Consider the following 25,778-nt stretch of genomic DNA (forward strand, 5'->3'; position numbering starts at 1 on the left):
CATTTCCAAAAACAACAGCGTGTCAGCCTGCTCACAGACACCCAGGGCTCCTCCCCACAGGGCCGGGAGAACACACAAGTTTGGTAGCTTGGCTTACTCTTTCGGCTCCTGTCCTGTCAAGTGCCGGTGCCTATCGGTGGCAGGGGGTGGTGGGGAGGGAGCTGTGGAGGGATCTCTGTGAGGGGGGCTCCATGAGGGGGTCTCTAAAGGGAGGGAGCCGTGGGGGGGTCTCTGTGAGGAGAATCTCTGTGAGGGGGTCTCTGAGGGGAATATCTGAGGGGAGGGAACAGTGCGGGGGGGGATCTCTGTGAGGGGGTCTTTGAAGGGAATCTCTGTGAGGGGGTCTCTGTGAGGGTCTCCATGAAGGGGGCTCTGAAGGGAGCAGTGGTGGGGGGGTGTCTCTGTGAGGGGATCTCTGAATCTCTGCGAGGGGGTCTCCAAAGGGAGGGAGCAGTGGGGGGGTATCTGTGAGGGGGTCTCTGAGAGGAGGGAGCTGTGGTGGGGAATCGCTGTGAGGGGGTCTCTGACGGGAGGGAGCTGTGGTGAGAAGTCTCTGAGGGGCTCTCCGTGAGGGGAGGGGCGGCCCCGTGCCGGGCACCGCCGGTTCCCGCTGCCCCCGGGCAGCTGAGGGCGCCGAAACCATCGGAGGAGCCGTGGCCGGCCTGAGGGAGGGAGGAGGCGACAGTTAGCGGTGAAGGACTGAAGACACCAGAAAAGAAGTCGGGGGGAAGCATTTGGGGGTTTGGGGGCTTTTCCCCCTTTTTTTTGAGGGGGAGGGGGGTTGGCTTTTTGTCTTTGCTTCTCACCATTCATCTTCTATTTGGCAGTAAGTTCAACTAATTGTCCCCCAAGTCGAGCCTGTTTTGCCGATGGCAGCAACCAGTACATGACGTCTCCTGTTTTTATCTACAGACTTCGTTGATCTGCCCAGGACAGTGGTGGCATCCCCATCTGTGGTGGCATTTACAAGACATGTAGCTGTGGCACTTGTGGACATGGTTAATGGTGGGCTTGGCAGCCACTATTGGACTGAGTGACCTTAGAGGCGTTTTCCAAACTTAGTGATTCTGTGGTACATTATCCTGACCCATCTAAGACATGTTACTTTCTCCTGAGTTCTGAAGTGGAGTAAGAGCAGTTGGGTGGGCGTCAGGCAGCTGGAACAACCTCAACTCACCTTACTTTTCAGAAGTCTTCCACACAAACTAATGATTTGCTATTTAAACAGGCTCCTCTGGAAGATGAAAACTTGGAGGAGCTCAGCTCCTGGCTTCCCCTCCCCCAGCTTCCAAAACCAGTTCCTTTTTAAAATAACTAGAAAAGGGAAAATTACCTTTTCCTTCAGATCAATTCCTCTGGATAAGAATCCAGAACTAACTATGACATTCTGAATAGACAGAGTACAAAAATATCTGTGGATCTGGAGAAACTTTGAGTGACAGGTGACAGCCAAGGCAATCCTAGCACAGCTAATAAAAGAATTTATTGTAAACATACGTATATTACACAATTATACAGTATAATACAGATAACATGAAGGATTTAAACACTCAGCATTACAAACAGGGGCAATATTCGTAAAGAGATCTTTAACTCTTCAGAAAGCCAGAGAAATATACTGTAACATTTCAACACACTGCACCTGTAGCATTCCACAAATACCTGAAGGGATGTGTGAAATTCCACAACCTCTATCTTATCTCCAAGCAATTCCCACAGGAACTTCTCACCAATGAATTTTTCTCCCACCACTATTCAAAATGTAAAGAACTCGTTGCAAACATTTCCTACATCTGAAGAACTAAACAAATGTGTCATTTTCTATCTGCTTTTAACAGTTTTTCTTCAGCAAACTTTATATACTAATAATATAGCATTTCCTAGGAGAATAACCTGTGGTTGCTCAGAAATGTAGCAATAGATCTCCACTACAAGAACCCCATTAAGAATGAGAGGTTCTGTACCTGCCTGCTTGAGGGCCAAGTTCAGGACTTTTTCTGAAACGCCATTCCTCACAGAAAAGCAGGACATAGGCAAAGAAGCCACAATTTGCAAACAGATGCCCAAAGATGAGCTCCTGCATCCTCAAAAGCTGCTCTGGGTGTTATCAGAATCCCAGAAACAAAGCCTGCAAGAGGCAGGGGCTGGAAATGCATGTGTACAGAATCACAGAACAGGCTGAGTTGGAAGGGACCCCCAAGGATCACTGAGTCCAACTCCTGGCCCTGCACAGGTCACCCCACATGTCTGAGAGCATTGTCCAAACGCTTCTTGAACTCAGACAGCTTTGGTGCTGTGCCCACTGCCCTGGGGAGCCTGTTCCAGTACCCAACCATCCTCTGGGTGAAGAATCTTTTCCTGATATTCAACCTAAACCTCCTCTAACTCAGCTTCGTGCCATTCCCTTGGGTCCTGTCCCTGGTGACGAGTGAGGAGACTGGTACCTGCCCCTGGGGGGGGGATGCTGAAGAGCACAGTGAGGTCTCTGCTCAGTCTCCTCCAGGCTGAACAGACCAAGTGACCTCAGCCACTCCTCCCACAGCTTCCCCCAGGCCCTTCCCCATCCCTGTGGTCCTCCTTTGGGTGCTCTCCAATAGCTTAATGTCTTTTTTTATATTGTGGCACCCAAAACTGCACACAGTACTCAAGGTCATTGCAGATCATAGCACGACTGAGTTTGCCCCCAAGGCTGTTGCCACAGAACCTGCAGGCTGTCGTGATAGTGACAGGGATCTTGAAAATGCCCTTCTCTTTCATGACGTGTACAGGGTTGCCTGAAAGCAGTACAGACCCCAGGTTTACTACAGCCTACAAAGCAGGGGGCCTGCAGTTCCCCAGCTACCTGGATTTCTCCCAACTCAACACTGAGCTGGAACATAATCACTGCTGCTCAACTCCATCACACTGACCTCTGCTGATAAAGTAATGTCAGGGCTAAGCTGTGCCCTTTCCTTTCACAGGCAATCCTGCACTCAGCTCACCCGAGCAAGCCAGGATTAGCTTTTGAATCCAGAGCATCTGTAATGTCCTTCCTAGGGGGCATTTAAGTCCTTCTCTAAATGCTGTTTGGATTTCATCCATTGGTCCCATTTCCTAGATTCAGGGGTCAGGTTCTGCCACTCTTTTATTCAACAGAATTGCAGCTCCCTGTTAGCTGTGATGAACTGAGAGGGGCTTTCCTGCAGACCCCGGTTTCATTTAAGGTGGAGAAGACAGGTGGCATCCCATCTGAGGTACACAGTGCTTTCTTCAGTTTAACCACTGCATCAAACTTATACTACTCTCCTTCCAAGTCTGAAACCTCTAACTGAAGCATTTTTCAGTGTGCAGTTCCTGCACACTACTGTAGTTACCATTGCCTGTGTTCTAGCCCCAAAAAAGCACCAAAAGATAACATTCTGCTCCTACCCCAGGCCAAGAAAGAGAACTGTAGTTTAATGTTTATAAAAGGCTTTGTATTGTCAAAGCACGGCACCAACAAGAGCGAGGCCTCAGTACACCCCTGCGAGGTAGGTATCCTGCTCCCCATGCTCAGAGATGGGGAAACTGAGGCACAGAGTGATTAAATCAAAGGCCATGCAGCAGATCAGAGACCCAGCTGAGATCAGCGCACTGGAGGTTCTGGCTGTTTGGCCCATGCTCCACCCATGACAGCACTGCCAGACAAAACAAGCATGCTGAAAGCACGACAGTCCCACAGGAGTCCCACCAACTTCACAATGGCTTGTTCACACTACCAGCAAGCACCCACGGGGCAGGACAAAGGGGTGGTGGATGTAGGGTGGTCAGGATGTTGTCAACAAAGCTTTCTTCTGCAAGGTGTTGATAGCCAGGCTGCAGACATGTCTCCCTCACCAGTGGTGTTCCTGAGACAGGTAAGTGCTGGGGTTAGTAGCAGAACTTCTTCCTGCAGTCAAGCCATCAGAGGATCTCCCCACAGGCAGCAAATCTTCGACTTTTCGATCCCACCAGGCCTCTCTGTGTTGAATGGAACTTAGGCCAAAGCAGTGCTGCTCCCACACTTCACAGTTCAGGCTGATACTTAGTCAATGCTGTTACAACATTAAGACTTGTACAACACCGCTGGTCATCTGCCCTCCAGCACTCTTCAAACCTTCTGGCAGCCTGGGGAGGCACTTACTGGGGAAGTGAAGTGTTTCAGGCAGCCCAAGCCCACAAACCCTGAATATCGTCTCTGTTCCTCTCCTTTCCCATGCAGGACAAGTGGTCAGTCAAATCTTTCCAAGCCTGATCGTGGTTTGTTCATCTTGCTTGAGGATCTGCCAGCCTACCCTTCCCAAGGTGACTAAGAAAGGTGGTACCTGACACCTCTTCTAGAGAGGCAAGGAATTTGGTTAGGTGACACTTAGTTGCGTAAACTGCTGACAAACCTGCTGTGTTCTCAGTCACATACATCATGCTCAGGCAAAAAGGGCCAAATGTGCTGCTGCCATCAGCCTTCTGCTCTCCTAAATCCACACCTAATCCACTCATCTACTCCAATGGCCCACCTTACACAGCTGCCTTTGAACCTTCCCATAGTCAGAGTGCCAAAGCAAGTGCCCTGCTTGCTGCATGGGGAAACCAACTTGTATGTAGACTGCATTAAAAAACATCATTTCTCATCTTAAAAACCAGTTCAGTCTCACCAGCACAGCTGTCTCAGAGGGACCAGGCCTGCGGAGTCTCTCACAGCTAGCAACTCGATGCAAACTGACAATGTTTGTTCAGCCACTGAACATACACTTACCAAGTAAACACTGACATTTAACAACTTGATTTGGAACAGAGCATCATTTTGTTGCATTAAGGTGCATCTTTAATTGGAGGTAACAATCTAGTAGCCCAATGTTATAAATGTAATAGTGTCCTACAGAAATACTGGATTTGTCAGCCCAACTTCAGTCATAAATCCACCTTTCCTGTAGCACCTTCTCTGCTCTATTTCATTGCTCCTCATTTAGTATCTTCATATGTTTGTTTGTGAGGAAGTCAAGAAAGGGAATATTACAGATGGCTTTGTGAATATTCATCACTGTGATCTCTCTTGGAGTCCTGCAGGGAATGCATCAGAGATGCTATTATAATACACAAAAAACCACATGTCCATAAAGCAGCAAGTCAAAAATAACAATCAAAGCAAAAAAAGGATATAAGAGCAGGTGTTAAAGCAATGCAGGGACGGCATTAAAATATCACAACACAAAAAAAAGCCACTCAAATGACTGGGGAGGAAACTGGAAACCTCCTGGGCACTGGGACAGGAAAATTAAGCACTAAGGCATGAATTCTTGAACTTGTATAGCCTAATTTTTGTGTATGTACTTCTACATATAGCATGTATACATACTTTTTAATAGATTAGGTAAATATTTATATATTGCATGCAAGTGAATATTTAAACTGAGCATTTTCTCATAGTGTTTGGGTTTTTAAAAATCAATTAAAGCTATCCCAAATAATGCTCCTGAACAGAAATTAAAATGTGGCCTAATCAATAGATACTAAAAAAAATTTCTTTACTGTTGAGGGTGGTGAGGCACTGGACAGCTTGCCCAGAGAAGCTGTGGCTGCCCCATCCCTGCAAGTGTCCAAGGCCAGGTTGGATGGGGCTTGGAGCAACCTGAGATAGTGGAAGGTGTCCCTGCACATGGCAAGGGCTGGAACACAATGATCTTTAAGGTCCTTTCCAATCCAAATAATTTTATGATTCTATAAAAATCACTCAGCATCTGAGGCAGAAAAGTGTGCATCAGTAAAATAGAGATTATTTAGGTCAAGTTATGGCAGGCCATGGCTAAGCTGTCTACACAGCAACCTGAGATGGACAAGAGTGAGCAGGTCCTTCCAGAGTGGCTGTGCAGAAACAGCTCATCTGCCTCTGAGGCATGGCAACAGCAGAGAGCCCTGCCTCGGTTTTTAATGTTTATGTTCCCATCCTTTCCCACTAGGGAGCCACGAAATGACAAACCCCTCTTAAGGCTTGGCTCTTCTCAGAGCACAGTCCATGAATTCCCTCAGTCACGTGGTCTGAGCCACACAAAGGCTGACTAAATTCCCGAAGCCATTCCACCCTCAGTGCTGGTGTGAGCAGTGGCAAAGAGCCCCGTGCTGTACCTGTTGTGAGGAGCTGTCTGGTACGCCACAGCGAGCGCCTGCCGCAGGATATCGCTCATCAGCTGCTCAGTAGCCTGAGACAAGAGACAGCGTTAGGAGGCACCATGACAAAAAGAGCAAAGGAATGTGATATTTGATCAAGTATCAGTGTAGAAGCAGCTGAAATTTTGGCTGGCTTCAATCCTCAAATGATCAGCACAGGGCAGTTCAAGACACCAGAGTGAATTTTATTACTTAAGACATGAGTTTATTTAACAGAAAGAGACCCAGAGGTGCACAGAGCTCAGGCTGCAACTGCCCAGTCAGCTGTCCCTCCAGACCTGCAGAGCTGTACGTGCCCAGCAGGGTGGATCAAGCATTCCACAGCCTGAGCTTCCAAGAGCATTTCAGGACCCCTCCCCTCAAACACCAAAGCTGGTTTTGTACATGGCAGACTGCAGATATTCTCCTGGGAGCCAGTACCTCTCCTGTGGTCACCAGGCTTCTGTCAAAACACCCTCACAGGAACCACCCAGCCTGGGCAGCCATATGCCCAACACTTGGCAAAACCAAGGTTCAGTCGAAAGCTAATTAAGGCTCTTGGCTTTCTGTGCTCTATTCAAGACCAGAGGAGAGATTTCTGCAACGTTCAGTGAGGAAAGCTGGCATAACTCTACAATTACAATGGAGCAACCTGATGGCTACAATCTGTGTCTATAAATGGATGTACTGTGGAGTAACAGGGAGCACAGCACAGGCATGCACATGGCATGTGCCACCTGGAATCAAATAGATCTTCTGATAAGCTGCAGTTTGTATAAACAACTCCAAAAATCATCTTTGGCATGAAATACACCAGAGTGCTGCTAGAAAAAATCTGTATTAGCCTTCAGTCCAAACCTAAGAACTCAGACCCCTGCTGTTCAGATTTTAGTGCAAAACCATTTCTGTTTTTCCACAGGTGATTATGATGGAGAAATGGTTTCTGACACATGGCAGAACTGTTACTCTCCACAAGAATTCAGCAGTCTCCCAGCAGAGATGACCTGGGCAAAGTAACTGAGGAGTATTTAGGAAAATATAGCTAACCTTGTATAAAACAACCAAGTCTTACATAATCTGAAAGATCCCCCCCTGTGGGAACTCTGCACATCACTCCGGATGTGAAGAGTCCCCCGAAACCACGTCGAGAGCCGAAACCCCGTCAAAAGACTCAGAGATCTTAGCATGATGCCCAGAACACTTAGTAGCTAGATTTCAATCCTGCAAGTGAATTGCCAGTTTAGTATGAGAGCTAGAAAGTGTCACAAGTTTAAAAAGTGTTTTTATAAAGTGTACACAAAGTAGAAATATAAGTTTTAAAAATTTCTGTATAAAGGTAATGGAGACAAGATAGAAGAGACAAAGTGTGTCTCATCCTTCTTCCTTCTTCTTCTTGTTCTCCATCTTCTGCTGTAGTGTTAGCACTCAGAGATTAGTTTAGAAAAAGAGTGCACTATCCAACATAAGTGATAAGTATTGAAAAGTAAAAGTAAATATGATATACGTAATTTGTAGTATAAGAGACAGAGCAACCTTAGAAGCAGTCAGAGAGCGTCGTTGCTAGTCAGACCTCTGTCTGCCAAGAAAAAAATTCTGTAGATAAAACTTAATAAACAACCTGAAGACCAAACAGCAAAGAGTCCAGTCTCATTCTTCAGAGCCTGGAGTTGTTCCCTAAACCACCCAACTCACCTCGGGGGCAGAGAACAAGCAGCCAGCCCCGAGACTCCCCAGTTCTGAATGGAAGGAGAAAGTAAAGGGTACTTTGAAAATCCCAGAATGAGTCAGTATCTTTGTTGTGGTGAGAATCTGCAAATCACTATTCTGTGTCCAAGCCAACAGATCAGTTAGAAAACTGAAAACCCCACAAAAGTGTATAACCCTCTATGGGCAGTTATGTATCTATCTATTCATGCAGAAAGAGAAGACTTTGATTTGATAAATGAACATTAATAAAGATATTCCATCTTTCTTTCTAATTGCTGAATTAATACAATTACAGACAAGCCCTTCCTGTGAAGTAATTTCTTACCTTTAAAATCATATCTTCTATTACAGATGCATAAACATTCTTTTGTACCTCAGCAGGTTGAAAAGAAATCCCTATCTGTAAAATACAAGAGAGAAAAAAGAATGAGTATATCAAAAAACACAATGCACATTGTACTAGAAGTAGATGAGATTAACAGAAAAAAAACCCCTATAACAAAGGCTAGTTAAAAGAGAAGTCAGCAGACATACAGAGCTGTCAAGCAGTATAATCTCAGGCTTAATTTTAAAAAAATCTGGGTAAAATTAATACAGCCTGTAGAAATGCCTCTAAAAGTCAGAAGAAACAAAGGCAGCTTTTAGTTTTTGTTTCAGAAAGTCCACACAAAACCCAGGCTGCACTGGGTATCTTTGGGTTGAGAATGGAAGCTCTGTTTTAAAACTGTACATATCTTCAATCCATCTACTCATAATCTTTCCTGCACCCAACTATAGCCACTGAAACCACTTCAAACAGTACTCCTGGCACAGGAGTTCCACATCAAAAGAGTGTTTCATCCCTCAGTTCCACTCTCATTGTGCCCATGCCTTTGTCACCTATGTAGCAAAAGACCAGACACTGCAGAACCAAGGTTTTGTGCCTTGGTGTCAGCAGCTGAGGTGGGGACAGGGATCCTTTCTTTCTCCAACAACTGCCCCTCCTGCTGCTCTGGTACAACAAGAAACCCTCTTTCCTACAAGTCAGGTCAGTCTTCTCTCTCTCTCCTGCTGCCATGACAGAAAACCTCCCTCCCTCCTGGCCTAAACTGAACAGGAGGAAGAAATCTGAGCAGCAGAGAAGTTTGTGGAGTTCTATCACAATCCCTTTTCAGGAACTGCTATTACACAGCATTGGTCCAAGCAACAAGTCCACATCTTTTGCATGGGTCAGGAAGAATTCAGTACTAATGCTCCTCATCCCTCATTTATCCTTGCTTTTAGCCTTTCAAGATGATTTTTCTGTACTAAGCCCTGCAAAACAGCTACTCTGAAGTGAGCTCCCAGCTGGCATTCTTCCTTTCCCCTGCCAGAACTGGCAGCTGTGTGCCTTGAGTCAGAAGGTCCAATTTTTCCTGGGCATGTATAAGAAATTTCATTTAAAAGTCCTGAAGCCTATATAGATGAAAGAAATGCAACTAAATAAATGTAAGAGCACGACTGGCTTCACAACAGCTCTAATCAGCTTTACGATTCACTTATTACCTTCTCAGCAGTGTCCCTCACAAACTCTGATGCAGGCAAGGAAGCCATGTAGAACTTCATCTCTTCTTGTTTCTCCTCCTGTTCTTTCTTAATGTTTATTTTTAATGGTTCACTGAAGTTGAGAATATCTACTTCCTCTTCATGTTCTGGCTCTTGTTTCAGAAATTGCTGTAGCTCCTCCAGTTTTCGGCACAGCTCCTCACCACTGCTGTAAGATGAAGGGCACTCTGAAATAGAAGCAATCAATTAAACACATGATAGGTTATAGAAAGCTGTTTATAAACAGATGCGCACTCAAAATATGGTAAGAAATTAAGGTAATTGCAAGTTATTTTTGTAGTGCCTACCAAATATAAAGATGAACAGAAATGCAAACAGTCATTGAGAGCCTTCTAATTATATCTTCATGACACTCATGGTTCTCTCCCACATCTGCTCCTACACCAATCAAGAAGGCTGCATTTCATACAAAACCAGGCTCATGTCAGTCTCTGAACATTCTCACAGAAGCTTTTCAAGCTTTTTGGCAACTGGCAAATCAGTCTAATGCTCTTCAACTTGCTTAGAGAAGTGGAGCCTTTACATGTAGGCATCATGTAGTGCTAAATCATCTTTTACATTGTGATGAGCATTATCACGCTTAAGAAAAAAATCGGAAGGCAGATTCACAGTGGAATGGCAAAAGGGAACCTCTTCTCTGCATGATTGACACAAGCCAGTCAAACCTTCAGTGCAGAGCTATGCAGTAAACAGATTCTACTCTTCAAAGACAAACACAAATATAGTGATTTGGACACAAATATTATAAGGTGGATGTAGGCTTCCTTTCCACCTTCAACAACTGCAATGCAGGGCCAGACTTTACAACATGTAATCAATTCCATACACTTCTGTGAAATGCCTTAAATCCCTGTATGATCAGAACAGAAAAACCTTCAGCTTTTGGAAAGACGTTATCTGAAGGTGAAACAAGAGAGCTCAACTGTGAAGAATGGATGAAATTAAAGATGTGATTTTAAAACACACTGAAATGAACTGAGGGGATCCTAGAGCTATGCTAATGGAATAATGCAGCAGCTGTAACACAAAGCCTGAAGCTTCACACCAGCCAATTCACCTCACTTTTGGAGGTAAATTAACCCCACTGAGCTCCACACTGCCACTGCCAGCTTTGGTTTTTTTTGGTCTGTACCTGAACTCATTCACATTGTTTGCATGATAAGTCTTAACAGAGGCTAAGCGTACCCAAGGACAGAAATGTCATTACTCCCTGTGCCTACTTTGTGTATCCACTTATAAAGGATTACATTGTGGAACCAGGATCATCTTTCATGAAAGTCATCTACACTGAGCCTCCAAGGGCCCCAAAGCACAATAAAAACCAAGAGAAGCCCCAGCAAAACATCAGGACTGACAGGGACAAGGGACAGCCCCTCTTGTAGGCTGCCCATAAGTGAAAATAAGGAAAGTAGGAATATCCTTCTCCAGATGTGCTTGTGCACAGGCATTTAATGAGCAGAGTCTTTGGCAGAAAGGAGCTCCCTGTGCCTCCTCACTCACCTGGCTCACTGTCTATCTGTGTCAGCACGTCCTCAATGGAGTCCTCCTCGCTGCGCAGGGTCTCGGGGTCAGGGGGAGTGTAGCCATGGCACCGACACCACTGCACCACGTGCTTGGTTTTCAGGGGGCTGATACTGTGAAACCTGGGATGCTTCTCTACAATTTCTTGCAGGATCTTTTTCACTGTCATTGCTCGTTGCCACTGAGACCAACCAAAGAGAAAGCTCATCACACTGGCTAGAACATTCATGGTTAGCTTACAGCCCAGAACCATAATCCAGGTTGCAAGGCAAACAGAAAAGGAACATGATTTTCTCAGGAGTCAGAGTGACTTCTGATAGGTCATTTAAACTTTATCATCCAAACAAAATCCCAAGATAAGGCACACATGTTTACAGAGGCCTAATCACATCTGTCTTGACTTGAAATGCTTCATCTCCCAAGTAACACCAAAGATGGCACAGTGCAAGAATCCACTAGAGCAAAATATGTTCTTAAAACTTGGTTAAACTCTTTGATCATTTAAGCTGGCAACAGCAGAGTATCTAATTCAGTGTTAACATCTTCCCTGTAACACTCCACAGCAAGATGGCAAAGTTATGAAGAAATAGAGGGAAACCACAATACAAAAGGTCCAGGTTAACTGAAATATTTATCTTTAGTGAACTGACAATCTATTTCAGCACTAGTACTGCTTATGTCAGACTCCTCAATTCTCATCCTACAGAAAGCAGACACAATCCCATAAGAAGATAGATAAAGTATGTTGGGGAAAGTTTCCTTGGCTGTAACATGCCACAGAGGAGACATGAGGATAAAGTACCAGTCTGACAAAATTTACAGCTTTAAAATGCTTCAAAAACCATCTTACTACAAATAAACTGAAAGATGACCTTTAGCATCCTTTCTGCTTGAGAAAGCCTGGGAACAATAAACTGGATCACTGTCTGAACACAAGTCAGTGCACCTTGCAGTAAGGAATGTTGCCATTTAAAATAACAGATTTATTCAGAAAACAAATCAGAAAACAACAAGGAAAGTTCCACAATTCAGAAATCCTTCTTTCCTAGTAACTGCTTATGAAACATTGGAGGAGAGAATTACCTCAGCTGCCCTTCTCTTCCCAATGTTCCAGCTGTAATACTGTTCCACTGAACTGGCACAAAAAGAGCTTACATCCTCACCTACAAAAAGAAAAAATCAAAAACTCCATTAAATTTTCAGTAAGGGAAGTGAGATGCATTCTGGGTTTGATGTTATTTATCATAGAGGAAGAGGGAAATGCATTTCATGCTCACAGGATGAATGACTGCAACCAACTCTTACAAATGCTGTGCTCTCTCCAAGAGAGACTGACACTGGTTTTTGAATGCAAAACCAGCCTCCCTCCTGGTCATATACACAGAACCTCTAGCTATGGGCTGTTTTAAGCCTCTTTCCCCCCACAAAACTCTATTATGTAGACCTTCAAGTCTGCCTTACTACTCAAAGCCTTTTCCTTTGGAAAACTGGATTGTTTTTCCCAAACAAATTACAACATGAAAATGAAACAACAGTGAGAGGGTTTCCTGACAAAAGCACAAGAGTTGTATGTGATGAAAGCTTTCCTGTGCCTCTCACTCCTTCTTTGCTGCCTCTGCTTGAGAGGCTCTGCTCTACCCAGACTGCAGGACCACTCCTTCAAAGTGCATCAGTCACCAGGGAAACCTGATACATTTTCAGTTATGTACATGAGGAAGAGGAATGAAATAATAAAGTACCACACAAGATTAAAATGTTTCTCTGCAAATTACCCCCTCATGTTTAAAAAAGAAGGCAAAAACCCCAATAACAGACACATTTCAGTGTCAAGCTATGTTACTGTATTTGCCAGCTTGATGAAACCCCAGCTTTAAATTTAGAAAATGAAAGAAGGCAAATCCATTAAGGACAAACCAGGAAAAAGAAGACCTACTTGCAACTATTATGTGAAGAAATACAATCTACTTCTAATAAAAAAAAAAGGCAGATGAAAGATTTTAACTGCTAACAACATATTTGACTTTACAGGAAGAACCTAATTCTAAGCATCTTCAGAATAACCCCTGGGGTAAACTCTCTAGGAGAAGGGCTTCACTTCATTTTACTCTTTAATAACTTCTGTGGCTACAGAGTATGCAAGGCATTCTGTGGATACACTGACAATACAGAGCAAAGCCTTTTCATTTACCGCTTACTTTTTTCAGCAATTAATGGAACCTTCTTCACTATCGCTGTTAAAAGCTGCTGGACGTTCTCCAAATATTCTATGCTGCAAGGGATAAAAAGAATCACAGTGAAGATTGCTGTTGGAAGCAAAAGGTTTCAAAATCACTGCATGGTTTAAAGTCTTTAGCCCCAGGGCATCAAAAATAGCAATGTGAGGATAAACTGTTACACCCCAAACCAGAGAAGGTATTTCAAAGAGCCCTTCCTCTTGCTGAAGTGTCCGCATCTGAAGCTGCATTTGTCAGGCTGAAGAGACTCGAGCCAGACTTGGAGAAAATCCCTGCATTATCTCACAAGCTGCAGCCTTACTTTGAGGGGTAACTAGTGCAGGCTGTCCCCATAGGAAGCATGGGAAACTTTGTATTTATAGGACTTGACCTAACTAGCCATAGCCTATTAAACTGGCAGGAACTGTATTTTCCAATAGTTATCTTATAGCTGAGATAATTTTCAGTGTGTAGTGACTGAAGATTCATTCCTGTCTCTTACACACACTCTCCACCAGGGTAGTGTCTGCAGGGATACACTGAGATAACAAAACTTTACAAAACACAGAGACAGGGCAGTTAGAGGAATCAAGAGAAGAGACATCCTACACACTGCAAGGAATATGCAGAGAAAATTCTGCAGTCTGAGTTCTGGTGAAAAAACACTAACAAGTACTTACAAAAGCATCACAAACAAGGCACTGGATTTCACAGCATCCTGTGATCAAACACTCCTTATTATTTAATTCTAATTCTGAAGCAAAGCAGCCTTCATACTAAGCAATTACACAAGTATAAGAACTTAAGACTTGAGGGTCCAGAAGGTAGACAGCTCTACTTATTTCAGATGCCCCTTTTCAGAGCTGCATTTCACTGGGCAGTGTGACCTGACTAAGGACACACAGTGGCAACTGGACTTATACAAGCAGAGGATGATAAAGGGATTTTAGCAGCTTGTGATTTTAACAAAGCCCAAAACAACTGCAAATCTTCAAATAATTTTTTCCCTTTCATGAGCCATGCACACAAATCCATTCACAAATAAAACACTGCAACACTGTCTGAAATAAATGCCACCCAACAGGATTAGTACAGATACAGCAGTGTATGGGACAGATTTTATAATGTATTTCTAGGTCAAAGTAGCACTACTGCATGCATCCCTAGAACCATCTCCATTCCCCCAGCACTTCAAAGATCAGAAATCCTTATAGAGACATGAACAATTACTTGATAACGTAATTCCCAAGTTCAGAGCTCTCTTCTGTTTTAACTGCTGCTTGGCCTTCTTGGGTACCCACAGAACTGCAGTTTTGTCCTGTTGAATCAGGCTCCATCTTAACTTCAAAGAAACAGAACACATTTTAAGACAAAAAGTACAGCCAGCTTGATAAAAGTACCAGACAGCCTTGTGAGACTAAAGGTCTTACATAACATCCCTTCATTTATTGTTTGCACTCTCATTGCTAAGCATGAACAAATCTGACTTTCAATTTTGCTGAAAGAGACCTACCAGAACATGTTCCCCCCAAAAATCTTCACATGCGCACATCTCATCCTTGTCAGAAAACCTGCATAATCAATTGCTGCTCTTTTGCATATGACTGCCTGATCTAAACTGAACTGCCTGGCCAACCTGCAAACAAAGAGCTGGAGAGAAAGCTACCAAGTTTTAACAAGAACTGACATTTCAAAGTGACAGCTTTTTTGAAGACACCACTGATTCTGACATGTGAACTTTCCCATGTCTGGGACAAACTCTGGTGAGACAGAAGCAGCGAGAGATGTGCCAAACCCAAATAACCAGGCAGTCTGGTCAGGCAGCTGGGATGGAGAGAGACATGACAGTTGTGCCAGAACTGGACTTCAAGTGTGTCAACTCTGCCCCATGCTTTATTCTGGGAAGGATTCTGTGATTCTCCTTCCCCACTGTGAGCACAGGGACACGTGCTGTCTGCATGTAGTGCTGCTGGAAAGCAACCTCAGTGCGCTTGGCTGAGAACAGCAGGATCTGGGGCTGAACACTTGCTGCTCCATGCAGCGCTGCAAATATGGACTGAAACAATGAGTGTTTAAGGTACTCCTTGTAGCTTTCTAGAACATTCTCATTTTTCTCCACACTCGTCTCCACTGTGGGATTTATTGAGGGGGAAGTCACTGTTAAATTCCTAGTCCCCAGGTGTCATTTTAATTTGATTCAAACTCTATTAATAATGGAAATAAAGGAACCCACAGTCATGGAATCCAATAGTCAGACCACTTGCATAAAGCAGCACCAGCTTTCTTCTACTAGCAGCACCAGCTGTCAGGATGAGTTGTCTTACTGAGAAATCCCTTTTTACCTTTGGCAGTGGATGCCGTGGAGGGACTTGGGACAACTGTACTTGCTGCTGTAACTGCTGAAACTGCTGCAACTTTGCTGGCAGAAAGTGACTGTAGCACTGGAGATGAACAGAAAAAAAAAAGGGAGGGAGGCAACAAAGAAGAAAAAAAATCAAAATTCATACACCTTGACAAATTAACATTTTCAGAAGCAACACACTCCTTTTGCAGGACAAAGTTTAGGGGTGAATTCCTTGCTACAATTTCTTCTATGTCTACTTCCATGGACCATGTATGCCAACAGTGACCAAGAGCTACCCTATGTCAAAGGAGATTTTCAAACACCATCTGTCATCCTCCTCTGCCCTTTACCTTTGTTCATAGGCATGAGTATTGTCTGAACACCTCCAGAAGCTGTGTTTACACCGAGCTGTTTAAGCTGGCTGGGAACTGTCAGAACAGCCTGCTGTGGACTAGACTGATTTGAGTGGATTTTTAGCAACCCTGCAAGAAGAACGGAAGACAAAATGTTAAATAAAACACACCAGTTAGTTTATCTCCAGCTACTTCTGTCCCTTTCTGCTTGAAGCAGGATGGCATGTAACCTAGCAGTGCCACCCTCTTAACAAGCCACAGTTGGCTGAGCTGTCAGGACGAGTTTCCACTGACACAACGATGGCTCAGACGCCGTCGTGCTGCACCGCAGTGTGCACACTCTTACATGCTGCACAGCACTCTGAGAGTTGTAAAGCAAATCTCCTCATCACCTAAGGAATCTTCAGCAAAAGTTGATGTGAGAAACCTTTCCAGTGAAGCAGGCTCAGCAGAGTAAAACACTCTTGTCAGGACCAGACCTTGTGCTGAAGGCTGTGCTAAGGCAGTGAAGTCCAGCTCTGCTGTACTCACACAGCTGCTCCCAGGGAGGTGACCCAGTGCCACTCACACCTCTGCAGTCCAGCTTAGCAGCACCCACTGCAGTCAGCAGGGCACAGCCAGCCCTGCTCCAACTATGGGACAAGCCCAAGGCAGCTGTGCAGCAGGTGTGACAAAGGACTCTCCTGGACCAAGTGTTGTGATTCTCTGTGCAACATGCACTGAACACACCCCGTAAGGATGGATAATCAGGCTGGGAAGTACATTAAACTGGAGACTGAACTAAATCCCTGATTTCAGTCAAGGCCAAAAGAACAAGCAGAACATTCAGCATTAACAGCATTATCAATGGCAGCACTCAGTAACTTCAGGAGAAATCAGCACGACTCCAAGCCGTGCCACAGTCCCACGGGTGAGGAGGGCTCATCACCTGTCTGCCAGCTCTCTCCTCCACAAGATGCCATCTCCTTGTGATAATACCCCAAGGCATCACAGCCAGCACTCTAACACTGTGGTTTGGGTCTATGTCCATCCTTTCTACTGGTAAACTGGCTATTTTCCATGTAATTGTATTCAATCTGTAGCTAAGTTTTCTTCAGATTGTGGAAATTTAACAGGCTTCTATTTTAAAACATTGACAACAATAAATTTCTTAGTTTCACCATGACAATTTTATAACTATGACTTGTTTTGACATTATTATTAGTAGTTGTAGTAGTGAAACACAGTTGCCTTCAAAGTACTAAACATGCAAGTTCTGGTCAAGATGTCTTGTTTTTTCTTGGTTTTTAAGGATGCCCAGCACTGGTCAGTTGGGCTTTCACCTCCAGGCAAGAAGGCTCACCTAGTGCTACCCATTCCTTTGTGTGGGACACACTGATGTGGCAGGGTAGGACAGCAAGGCTGTTAAAAAGGGACCTTTTCAACAAACACTATCAGCCTGGTGGATGGGAGACACTGCTTGATACAAATCAAGGGGAAGTTTGAAATACTTTTCAAAAAGCTGCCTTTAAAAACACAAATGTTCAGAATTTTAACAGTTCTGATTTTTTCTTTGTTATTATATTGAAATAACTGTTTTATATCCACTGTTCCTTCTGAGATTCTTGAAGAAAGAGTTTTCCACCATGAAGTCAATGCCTTGGGTTATAAAAAAACCCCAGAACAAAATCTAGACAGCATTCTCACATGTAAATGGGAGTTTTAATCTGAAAGCTATTTAGTATGGCTTATTTCTTCCAAAAAACCCACCTGGCTGCTTTCCTTGCAAAGAGAAAAATACTGAATTGCTTCCTGCAGGACTCTGTCAGTCTTGGCAGTCTATGCTGTTTATTTTCAAGCTCTGGGTAAAATATACCCATAAGAAAAGAGAAGTTTAAGTCTGAGTAGAGAGGACACAAGAAGAGCTGCTTCGAAAAGACACTGTCAGATGAGCTCAGTGTCACTTATTTTCTCTTTTCTGTATTTTTACTCTGCCTTCACTTCATAAGAAACCACTTCAAGTGAACAGAACATGCCAGCAGGTAAATTAATCTAAACAAAAATTTCCAATTTTAACTCATAACTCTCAGACCTGCTGTATTTGCCCTCCCTGACATGCAAGATGATGGAAATACAATAAAACTAAATAAGGAGAACTCCCCTCTACACAAGGCCATCCCATTTTTATTATCTCATTTTTATTAACTTGAATGATCTGGATCCAGCCTTGTTCACTGTACTTAATGAATTTTGACTTCAAAGGCTCCAGTTCCCACTAATCAACATCTCTCTCCTTTTCAATCCCAACAGAGCAGATGCAAAGCCTCAGAGACAAATTCTGCTCATTCTCTGCATACAGTGGAGTTTCACTTTCACAAACTAATGAAGTCTGCAGTACTGCTGGTATCATGATAGCGACACACTCTGCTCCTGACAGGCAAAATGCATCTTCTAGTGAAAACCTGGCAGGAAAACTAAAATCCCTCTCCACTACCAAAGGGCAACTTCTGCTGTTATTTGTATCAGATACAGTTAATGCCAAAAGGATACTGAATTATTAGAAATTTCCTTGGCTAAGCCAAAAGTTATGCTAGTAAGGTGTTTTAGAAAGCATGGCTTTCACACACTCACAGATACAGGTGACTAAATTCTTCCATTTACAGTGAAGACACGTACAGAACTCACACCTGGATTCTAACTTTCTCTGGGAAAGGTGTGAAGGGAGTTTAATACCTGATACTGTAGCTTTTCCTGTCACAGGTGTTGCTGTAGTCATCAAGGAAGCAACACTTACAACACTGGAAGTCGCAGTCTTATTCACTGCTGAGGAAGTAGGCTGGCTCTGGCTTACACAGATTTGGTGCTGCTGCCCGGGTGCCTTTGCTGCAGGAGCTCCAGCTGATGATGAACTGGAAGTTGCATTGTCTGTTTGCTGCAGAGGCAAATAAGAGGCAGAGAGAAGCAAATAAAAGGCAATAAGAGGCAGAGAGGGATAACAAATCCCTTTTCATGTCACAGGTGATTCAAAAATAAGCAGAACAAGGTAATATAATAAAAGTAGCAAACCCAAATTTTTATCTATCAATTGTTAGGAAGCAAGAGATTCTCAAGCTCATAGCCAAAAGCCCACAGACAATGATGGCACATGGAGAATGGAGGCTGTGGCAGCATGGCATCAACTCTCCACAGGCATTTGGGAGGCACAGATTAGGGCTCACAGAAAGAAACAGGCTCAGAGTGAACTCCACACTCTTCACTGTGCTGCCTCCTCCCCTCCCCATGGACAGCCTGCATCAACTGGATCCACGGCTGCAGCCGCTCCCAAGGGCATTCACTTCAGGAACGCAACCATTCTGTGCCTGCCTCCCTGTGTGCCAGAGCAGCTCCCTGCCAGGCTGCAGTGCCACAGCTGCCCTGGGGTAGCCAGGGCCAGCAGGCAGTGCCAGCCCCCAGCACTGCTGCAGCAGCTCGGGCACCCAGCCCTGGGCAGGGCCTGTGCCCTCAGCAGCACCCACGGGCTGCTCAGAGCTCCTGGTACAGGAACAGCAGTCCCAGCAGCAAGCTGAGGGCACCTCCAGGGGAGAAAAGCACTGCAAATCCTTTCTGGGGCTGTCGTGGCAGGAGTGCAACCAGTGCATTGAACAGAACACTGGCAGTGCTGTTCCTCACCTGGGCCACCCCATTGGAGGGCAGGGCCACGGCAGGAGCAGCAGCTGTGGTGATGACACCTCCTGACACCCTCAGCACAGTGGTGCCAGGTTTGGAGAGCTGGGATGAAGCAGCCACTGATTTTATAGACCCATCTGATATTTTCACCAGTGATGTCTGTCCAGTGGATGTAGCCTTTGAGAAAGAATGTAGCAGAAGGAAAACAGAATATTAGTTAGAGTTTTAAATTATTTTAAAAACCCAAATCAAATCAGAGTAACAACAACAAAACAAACAAGAGAAATGCTTTTTATATTATCAGAAAATATTTTCAAAATACTTTTGCTGGAACAAAATGATCACCTCAGAAATCAACTTTGTAAGTGTTGACTTTATGTCTACCAATCTTGAATTTTGGATAATCAACTGCAAGTACTCTTAGGGCATCTGAATTTCATAGAGACTACTTGGTACTTTTTAAAAGAAGGATCTCTGAGAGGTACCAAACCCAAAAATTTTTAAGAACTTTAGCAGGTGACCCATTTCTAAAGTTCAAGTATTTAAGTACATTTTTGCACCTGAGTCCATTCACCTTTCCAATTCCATTTCACTAAGAATCCCAGAGCCCACTGACAAAGCAGCAACCCCAAGCTCACACAGACTGCAAGCTGACTCCTTCTGAGAAGAGAAAGTTGGAAATCTGCAGTCTGATGAAAGTAAGCCTTTGTGTGCTGTCCTCATCGTGGTACAGCCAGCACCACAACTGTACAAACCCCATATCAAACCAACTACGAAAGGGAATGCTCTCAATAATGTGTGGCTGTGCTTCCTGTACTTTGTCTGACAAAACTAGTAAGAGAGAAATACATCAGCTGCACATTACCTGTGTAAACAGAGCTGTTTTCTGTCCAGTTATCACTTTTAGGGCTTGTCCTTGTGTGGAAGATGCTCCAACTCCCACACTGCCCTGAACAACGGATGCTGGAGTCAGCTGCTTCCCAGAGCCCTGAGGTGAAGGCTGCCCAACCAGAAAGGTGCCCTGCTCCAGAAAGGAATCAGGGAGGTCAGCACTTTGAAATGCAGTTAGGAGTCAACAGAAACTTAGGAGTGTCAGATAAAAGTAGGAGTAACAGATAAAAGCTAAGAGTAACAGACAAAAGCTTGTGGCTGTAACGTAGCCACAACAACATTTCATCTTCTGAAACAAAGCACTGCTAACTACAGTGGATGCCCCTGCACTGAGGGCTGGATGCAGCCTGCTCGCTGCAGAACACCTTGTGATGGAAGCAGAGCAGGAGAAAGGTCAAGTCAAGATCCAGACACCTGAGTCCCAGGACATTTCACATTCTACAGAACCACAGGACATCCACCAAACACCCCTGCAGCCTGAAATGCCAGAGTACTTGCACTGAGATGTGCCACTGACCTGGGGTGTTTGCTTCAGGATGTAGGATGTGTAGGTGAGGTGCTGTGACAAGTTACTGCTTGTGCTTTGGGTTCCACCTCCTCCTCCTCCTCCTCCTCCTCCTCCACTATTTGCAGAAGAACCAGACTGAAGACCTGTAACCAGAGGGTAAGACTTGACCCTTTGGTAATCAGACAGTGCCAGCTGTCCCTGTATATACAAGAATTTGAAAAGACTTTGCCAGACATTTGGTGCCACGTGTTTTGCAGTCAAGTAATGTCATTATTCAGTAAAGAAGAGTTCAGCTGTGCTGCTGTGCTCTCTCACAGCTCAGCTAATGCCACAAACAAGAGGAGCTACTGGGGAGATAAGGAGGCCTGGTGGACAAGCAAAGCTCATCTCAGGCTGTTTTGAACTTTCTATAAAATGAAAACGCTGTCCAAAAAGAGAACAATCTTTTCATCACTTTTTTGCAGTTATGGATGTGCAGAAAAGGCTCTGGAATTTCTTTTTAATTTTTAATTTCACTGGCTGTCAATGCAATTTTTTTAACATAATAACAGATCATGGATACCAAGCAGTGGTAATTTGCAGTGACACTTTGATATTGCTGTCTCCAGAAGGAACAGCCTGAACAATGACTTTTTGCAGTCTCTCATCAGGAAACAAGGGTAAAAAAAATACTTATGGCTCTGTCATAAGCATCACAAGTATCTGATCTTCTCTGGTGACAATGCCCTTATCAAAGCTGGACTGCCCCAGCTGCAGGTATTACACTGGAGTTCATTCACAGGCCTATAAACCAAAAAAACATTTCTGCATTGAGAGCACAGCATGAAAAGCAGTTTCACTGAGAACAAAAGCCACTTGTGAGATCTCAGCCTTAAAAAGCACCACATATGAGTTCTTGTGAACAAAGAAACCCTATCCCATTACTGATTTCCACAGCACCAGGATGCTTTCTACCAAAAATGCCCAACATATTAATTATGCAGTGATTACATTATTTAACTCATTAGATTTCCCTGCAAGACTAACTAGCATTATTTGTGGCTCTCAGTATGGCTCCCTGGGGTATCAGCAGCAGTTTTCCTTTCCCAGAAGGGTTCTTGCTGTTGGTGGTGAGGTACAGCTTGGTGCCTGGTGGTAAGTTTGCCAAGTTTGCCAGGTTGGTGGCTGGTAATTGCAGTGTAGCCATCACTAGAAAGAGAGAATAAAAAGGAATAAACCAGCTGCTTGCGGAAAGCAGTATGCACTGAAATCTGCACAGGATGCAAGTACTCAGTGACATGCAACCAGCCCTCAGTAATCCCTGCTTAGCTGCTCTAACTGCAGATTAACTCCACCAGCAATGCACAGACACTTCTGTTAACAGGTCTAGAAAAAATCTCTGTGTGCAGTCCCACTTGTGGCTGCAGGCCAAAGCAGCACGGCCGTGGGGTCTGCAGCCTTCCTGCAGCCCCAGGCACCACACAGGGGGCTTCTGCCCATGCTCCTGTACCTGCAGGCACTGGGGAAGATGTGGGGATGAAATAGGGACACAATAGGGCTCTGGCTGGCTGGATTCATGGGGAAAGGACCACAATGCCAGGCCAGAATGTGAGACCTGGCTCCATGAAAGTCTGCAAGGTCTCCTGCACGTTCCCCAGCATACCCATCTGGGCTCCACTTCCACAACACTGCATGTTTTAAGGCACTTGTGCTCCCTCTTCCCCCTTACAGATAATGAAAGAACATTTTCTTTATTATTAATCTCAGCCTGAATTTTCCTACAGAGCTCTCTACTCACTTCCAGGTTTTTCAATCACACACAGTTATTCTGCAGCTGAATACATCATTATAGACCCATCACTAGCTATTAACAGGGTACAAAATCACCCTACCTGAGCCTTGAGATGTACTTTTCAGAGTGCCTGTGGAAGAAACCTGTGCCTTGGTTATAGTCTGCACAGGCTGAGCCACAATTGTCCCTCCACCTCCGCTGACGATGGCTTTGGCTACACCTTGAGTCACAACCTGCTTGGAGCCAACAGCCTTTGCCACCGAGGAGCTGGACTTTGCCACGAGGATCTGACCCCCACTGATGGCCACCGCCTGTTTCACCGTGGACTGCAGCGCGGAACCAACGGGAACGCCAACAACCTGCAACACACACGCATGGCATGGCATGGCATGGCATGGCATGGGGCCCTGCTGGCCACAGCATCCTGGGAACCTGCCTGGCACAGCACCCCCATCATCTCCAGACATTTCAGGACGTGCCTGGTCACGAACAGAAGCTCTTCACTCAGGAACAAAATTAAATCGGCAAGAGGCCAATCCCGAGTAAAACGATAAACTGTTAAACCCAGCCAGGATCTCAGCACACCCACTAAAGATTAAGTTCATTCAAATCACAGGGCAATTCCTTTATTTCTGATTTATAAGCAATGGCTTAATTCCAGATGAAGCTAAAGCTTGCCTTGGTGAATTAAAGAGATGTAGAAATTCCATTTCAACACATCCATGGGAACAGATTCCCTGGGAAAACTACAGCCTCAAAGCAGAACCCACAAAGTGCTTCAATTTTATGTGTTAATGGTAACTGCAGTGGAACATGAGTTTTTGCATACCTGCTCAAACAGGCAAGAAAGGCAGCAAAAAGAACAAGGAAATGTTGCAAATGCAAAAAAGTATTTACTTATGCAAACGTGAAAGCTGTGTATGCTATCTCTAGTGCCTGGCACGTCATTTGACTCTGTCCACAATGGGAAGAGGCAAGAAATGTGACAATTTCTGACACATCTGTCATCTTGTCACTGCACTGTGCCTTCTCAGAAGCTGTGTCACTCCTGGCAAAGCAGGAGTGCACTGGCACGACTCCTGCAGTAAAATGCTCGAGTTGCCACTCAAATAGGACTGCTTTCACCTAATCCTACTCTGGCTCAGCCTCCACCTCATTCCCTATTTGTGCTGTTCTCTTATGATGCAGGCCTGCACTTGCAGGAAAGAATTCACCTTCTCTTATGGAAAGGCCTGGATGAGTTTCAGCAAGAGCTGCTGATGGCAGCCCAAAAGCACCTGCACCCCACTACTGCAATGGCCTGGACAGAAGTGGGTGATGTCCCTGTACACAATAAAATGTAACGGTGCCTGCTCAGCCTGCTCCCCTCCCAAGCACTGCAGGGAAGCAGGGCAGGAGCCACTGCACACAGAACCCAGCTACCCACGGCACTGCCACCTGGGAGCGAGGCACGAGCAACCCTGCTGGCCTGGAGAGGCACCAAGGGCTGCAGGAACACACAGACAGCTGCCAGCACCCCAGAGATGCCCAGGTGCCCTTACCTTGGACTGCACTGTCCCCTCGCCGCTGCTCACCACGGGTTTCTGCGGGGACAGGGCCAGCATGTGGCTGCCCTTGACGGTGACGTACTGCTGCAGCGAGGGCTGCGCCGCGCCCGCCGCCGGCACCGCCGCCTGCTGCGGCAGCTCCCCGGGCTCCTGCTTGATGATCACCTGGGCAAGGGCACACACAGTCACAAGGACAGCAAACACCCTGCACGCCTTAGGATTTCAGCTCTTGTACTTTTCAGATCCTGTACTGCATTAGTGCATCACTCCAAACTCCATAGAGAGGTCACGTTTTGGTCAGACAAAACAATCCCAAGGACACCCCACAGCCTCAGGCCCCAAAAAGTACAAACAAAAGTGAATTGGGGAAACAAACTGGGGGTAAATTACTTCATTAACTGAAGCTGTAACTGGAGGATTAATCCCTGATATGTAAATGGACCAAACTTACAATTGTCTGAAAAATTGGTGCCCATTGTCCAGCTTGGGTGTAGCCTCTGGGAGGCTGTGGCTGCCCAAGGTGAACCTGTTTGAAGGCCTTCAATAAATTCCCACTTTATTCTCTGGATCTTGTCCACCCTCTGCTCTAAGGAGCCACTCCAAGGCATCCCCTTCAACCACTGAAGATCACTGTGGAGCAGCCTGTCTGCAGGGAAGGGTGGCACACTCTGAACTCAGACATGGTGCTCACCACCACGGGGACACTAACTCGGCTCCAGGTGAGGGCTGCTCCCACACAGCAGTGGGGTGGTGGGACAAACGGACACAGTGACAAAGCAGTCCTGGAAATTACAGTCACAGCAACTGCTGGTAGTGTTACAAGTACCACTCATCCTGACAAGGGACTTTTTACAAAAAGTAAAAAACTTGAGTTCTTCAGGCCCTACATTTCCACACAGAGCCACAACACTTTAAAGTTTCATATTCATGTTCTGAACCTGTTTTTTATTTCTATCCTGGAATGTTACAACCAACAGCTATAGACACTGTAAATGATTATAGCTCACATACACACATTCTCTTGTGTGTGTGTTTTATGTTTCCCTTACATCTAACCTCTAAGGGCAGCAACATAAAAAAGCCTCTTTAGGGTTTTTTTTTCCCTATTAGATTGTTGTAGGTACTGTAACTGGCAAGAAGCATTCTTTCACCTTTTACTCGGATCACCTAACATTGACAGAAACATTTTATATTCCATGTGGTAGTATTTAAGGAAACACAGCCAGAAGCAGCAACATCTGAGATTCACAAATCACTGTTATAATTTTTTTAAGAAGCTCCTGACAGATCCATTGCAGTTTACTTCTACTGCATCCTATTAAAAATAAGCTTTCAAAAAATCAGCCTGAACACAACAATTATTCAAAAAAGAACCCCAGAAAGGATAGAAGAGGTGATAAAAGGCAAGATCCCAGGTACAGCAGAGCCACAGGGAAAGAAAAGAAAACAAGACACATTTTTGAGAGATGCTACAGAGCCCTGAGCAGCAAGATACATCTTCCAGTAAGAGTTTTAAAGCAATGAAGTTCCATGGTATGTGGCACAAGTCAGCAGGA

At 44.9% G+C, this 25,778-nt stretch overlaps 1 protein-coding gene across 4 annotated transcripts in view; it reads right to left on the minus strand.

Annotated features, from left to right (window-relative positions):
* Window positions 1-1,461: 1,461 nt before the first annotated feature.
* The window catches only part of YEATS2 (YEATS domain containing 2), a 48,801-nt gene continuing 24,484 nt past the window's right edge, over window positions 1,462-25,778 (minus strand). For 2 of the 4 annotated variants that reach the window (XM_031060692.1, XM_005425518.2), the window contains 17 exons: window positions 24,217-24,387; window positions 22,776-23,034; window positions 21,931-22,092; window positions 20,914-21,047; window positions 20,371-20,526; window positions 19,509-19,682; window positions 18,573-18,771; window positions 15,858-15,989; window positions 15,506-15,604; window positions 14,394-14,505; window positions 13,146-13,219; window positions 12,034-12,113; window positions 10,930-11,131; window positions 9,370-9,596; window positions 8,171-8,245; window positions 6,118-6,191; window positions 1,462-5,055 (listed from right to left, as the gene is read on the minus strand). In XM_031060692.1, coding sequence (XP_030916552.1) covers window positions 4,947-5,055; window positions 6,118-6,191; window positions 8,171-8,245; window positions 9,370-9,596; window positions 10,930-11,131; window positions 12,034-12,113; window positions 13,146-13,219; window positions 14,394-14,505; window positions 15,506-15,604; window positions 15,858-15,989; window positions 18,573-18,771; window positions 19,509-19,682; window positions 20,371-20,526; window positions 20,914-21,047; window positions 21,931-22,092; window positions 22,776-23,034; window positions 24,217-24,387 — 2,439 coding nt within the window. In that variant the 3' untranslated portion in view covers window positions 1,462-4,946. Of the gene's footprint in view, window positions 5,056-6,117; window positions 6,192-8,170; window positions 8,246-9,369; window positions 9,597-10,929; window positions 11,132-12,033; window positions 12,114-13,138; window positions 13,220-14,393; window positions 14,506-15,505; window positions 15,605-15,857; window positions 15,990-18,572; window positions 18,772-19,508; window positions 19,683-20,370; window positions 20,527-20,913; window positions 21,048-21,930; window positions 22,093-22,775; window positions 23,035-24,216; window positions 24,388-25,778 lie in introns of those variants that run through there. The other 2 variants (XM_031060691.1, XM_031060693.1) reach the window with 2 other exon arrangements.

This window comes from Geospiza fortis, unplaced genomic scaffold, assembly GCF_000277835.1.
Source record: "Geospiza fortis unplaced genomic scaffold, GeoFor_1.0 scaffold101, whole genome shotgun sequence".
In the NCBI taxonomy this organism is placed as follows: Eukaryota; Metazoa; Chordata; class Aves; order Passeriformes; family Thraupidae; genus Geospiza; species Geospiza fortis.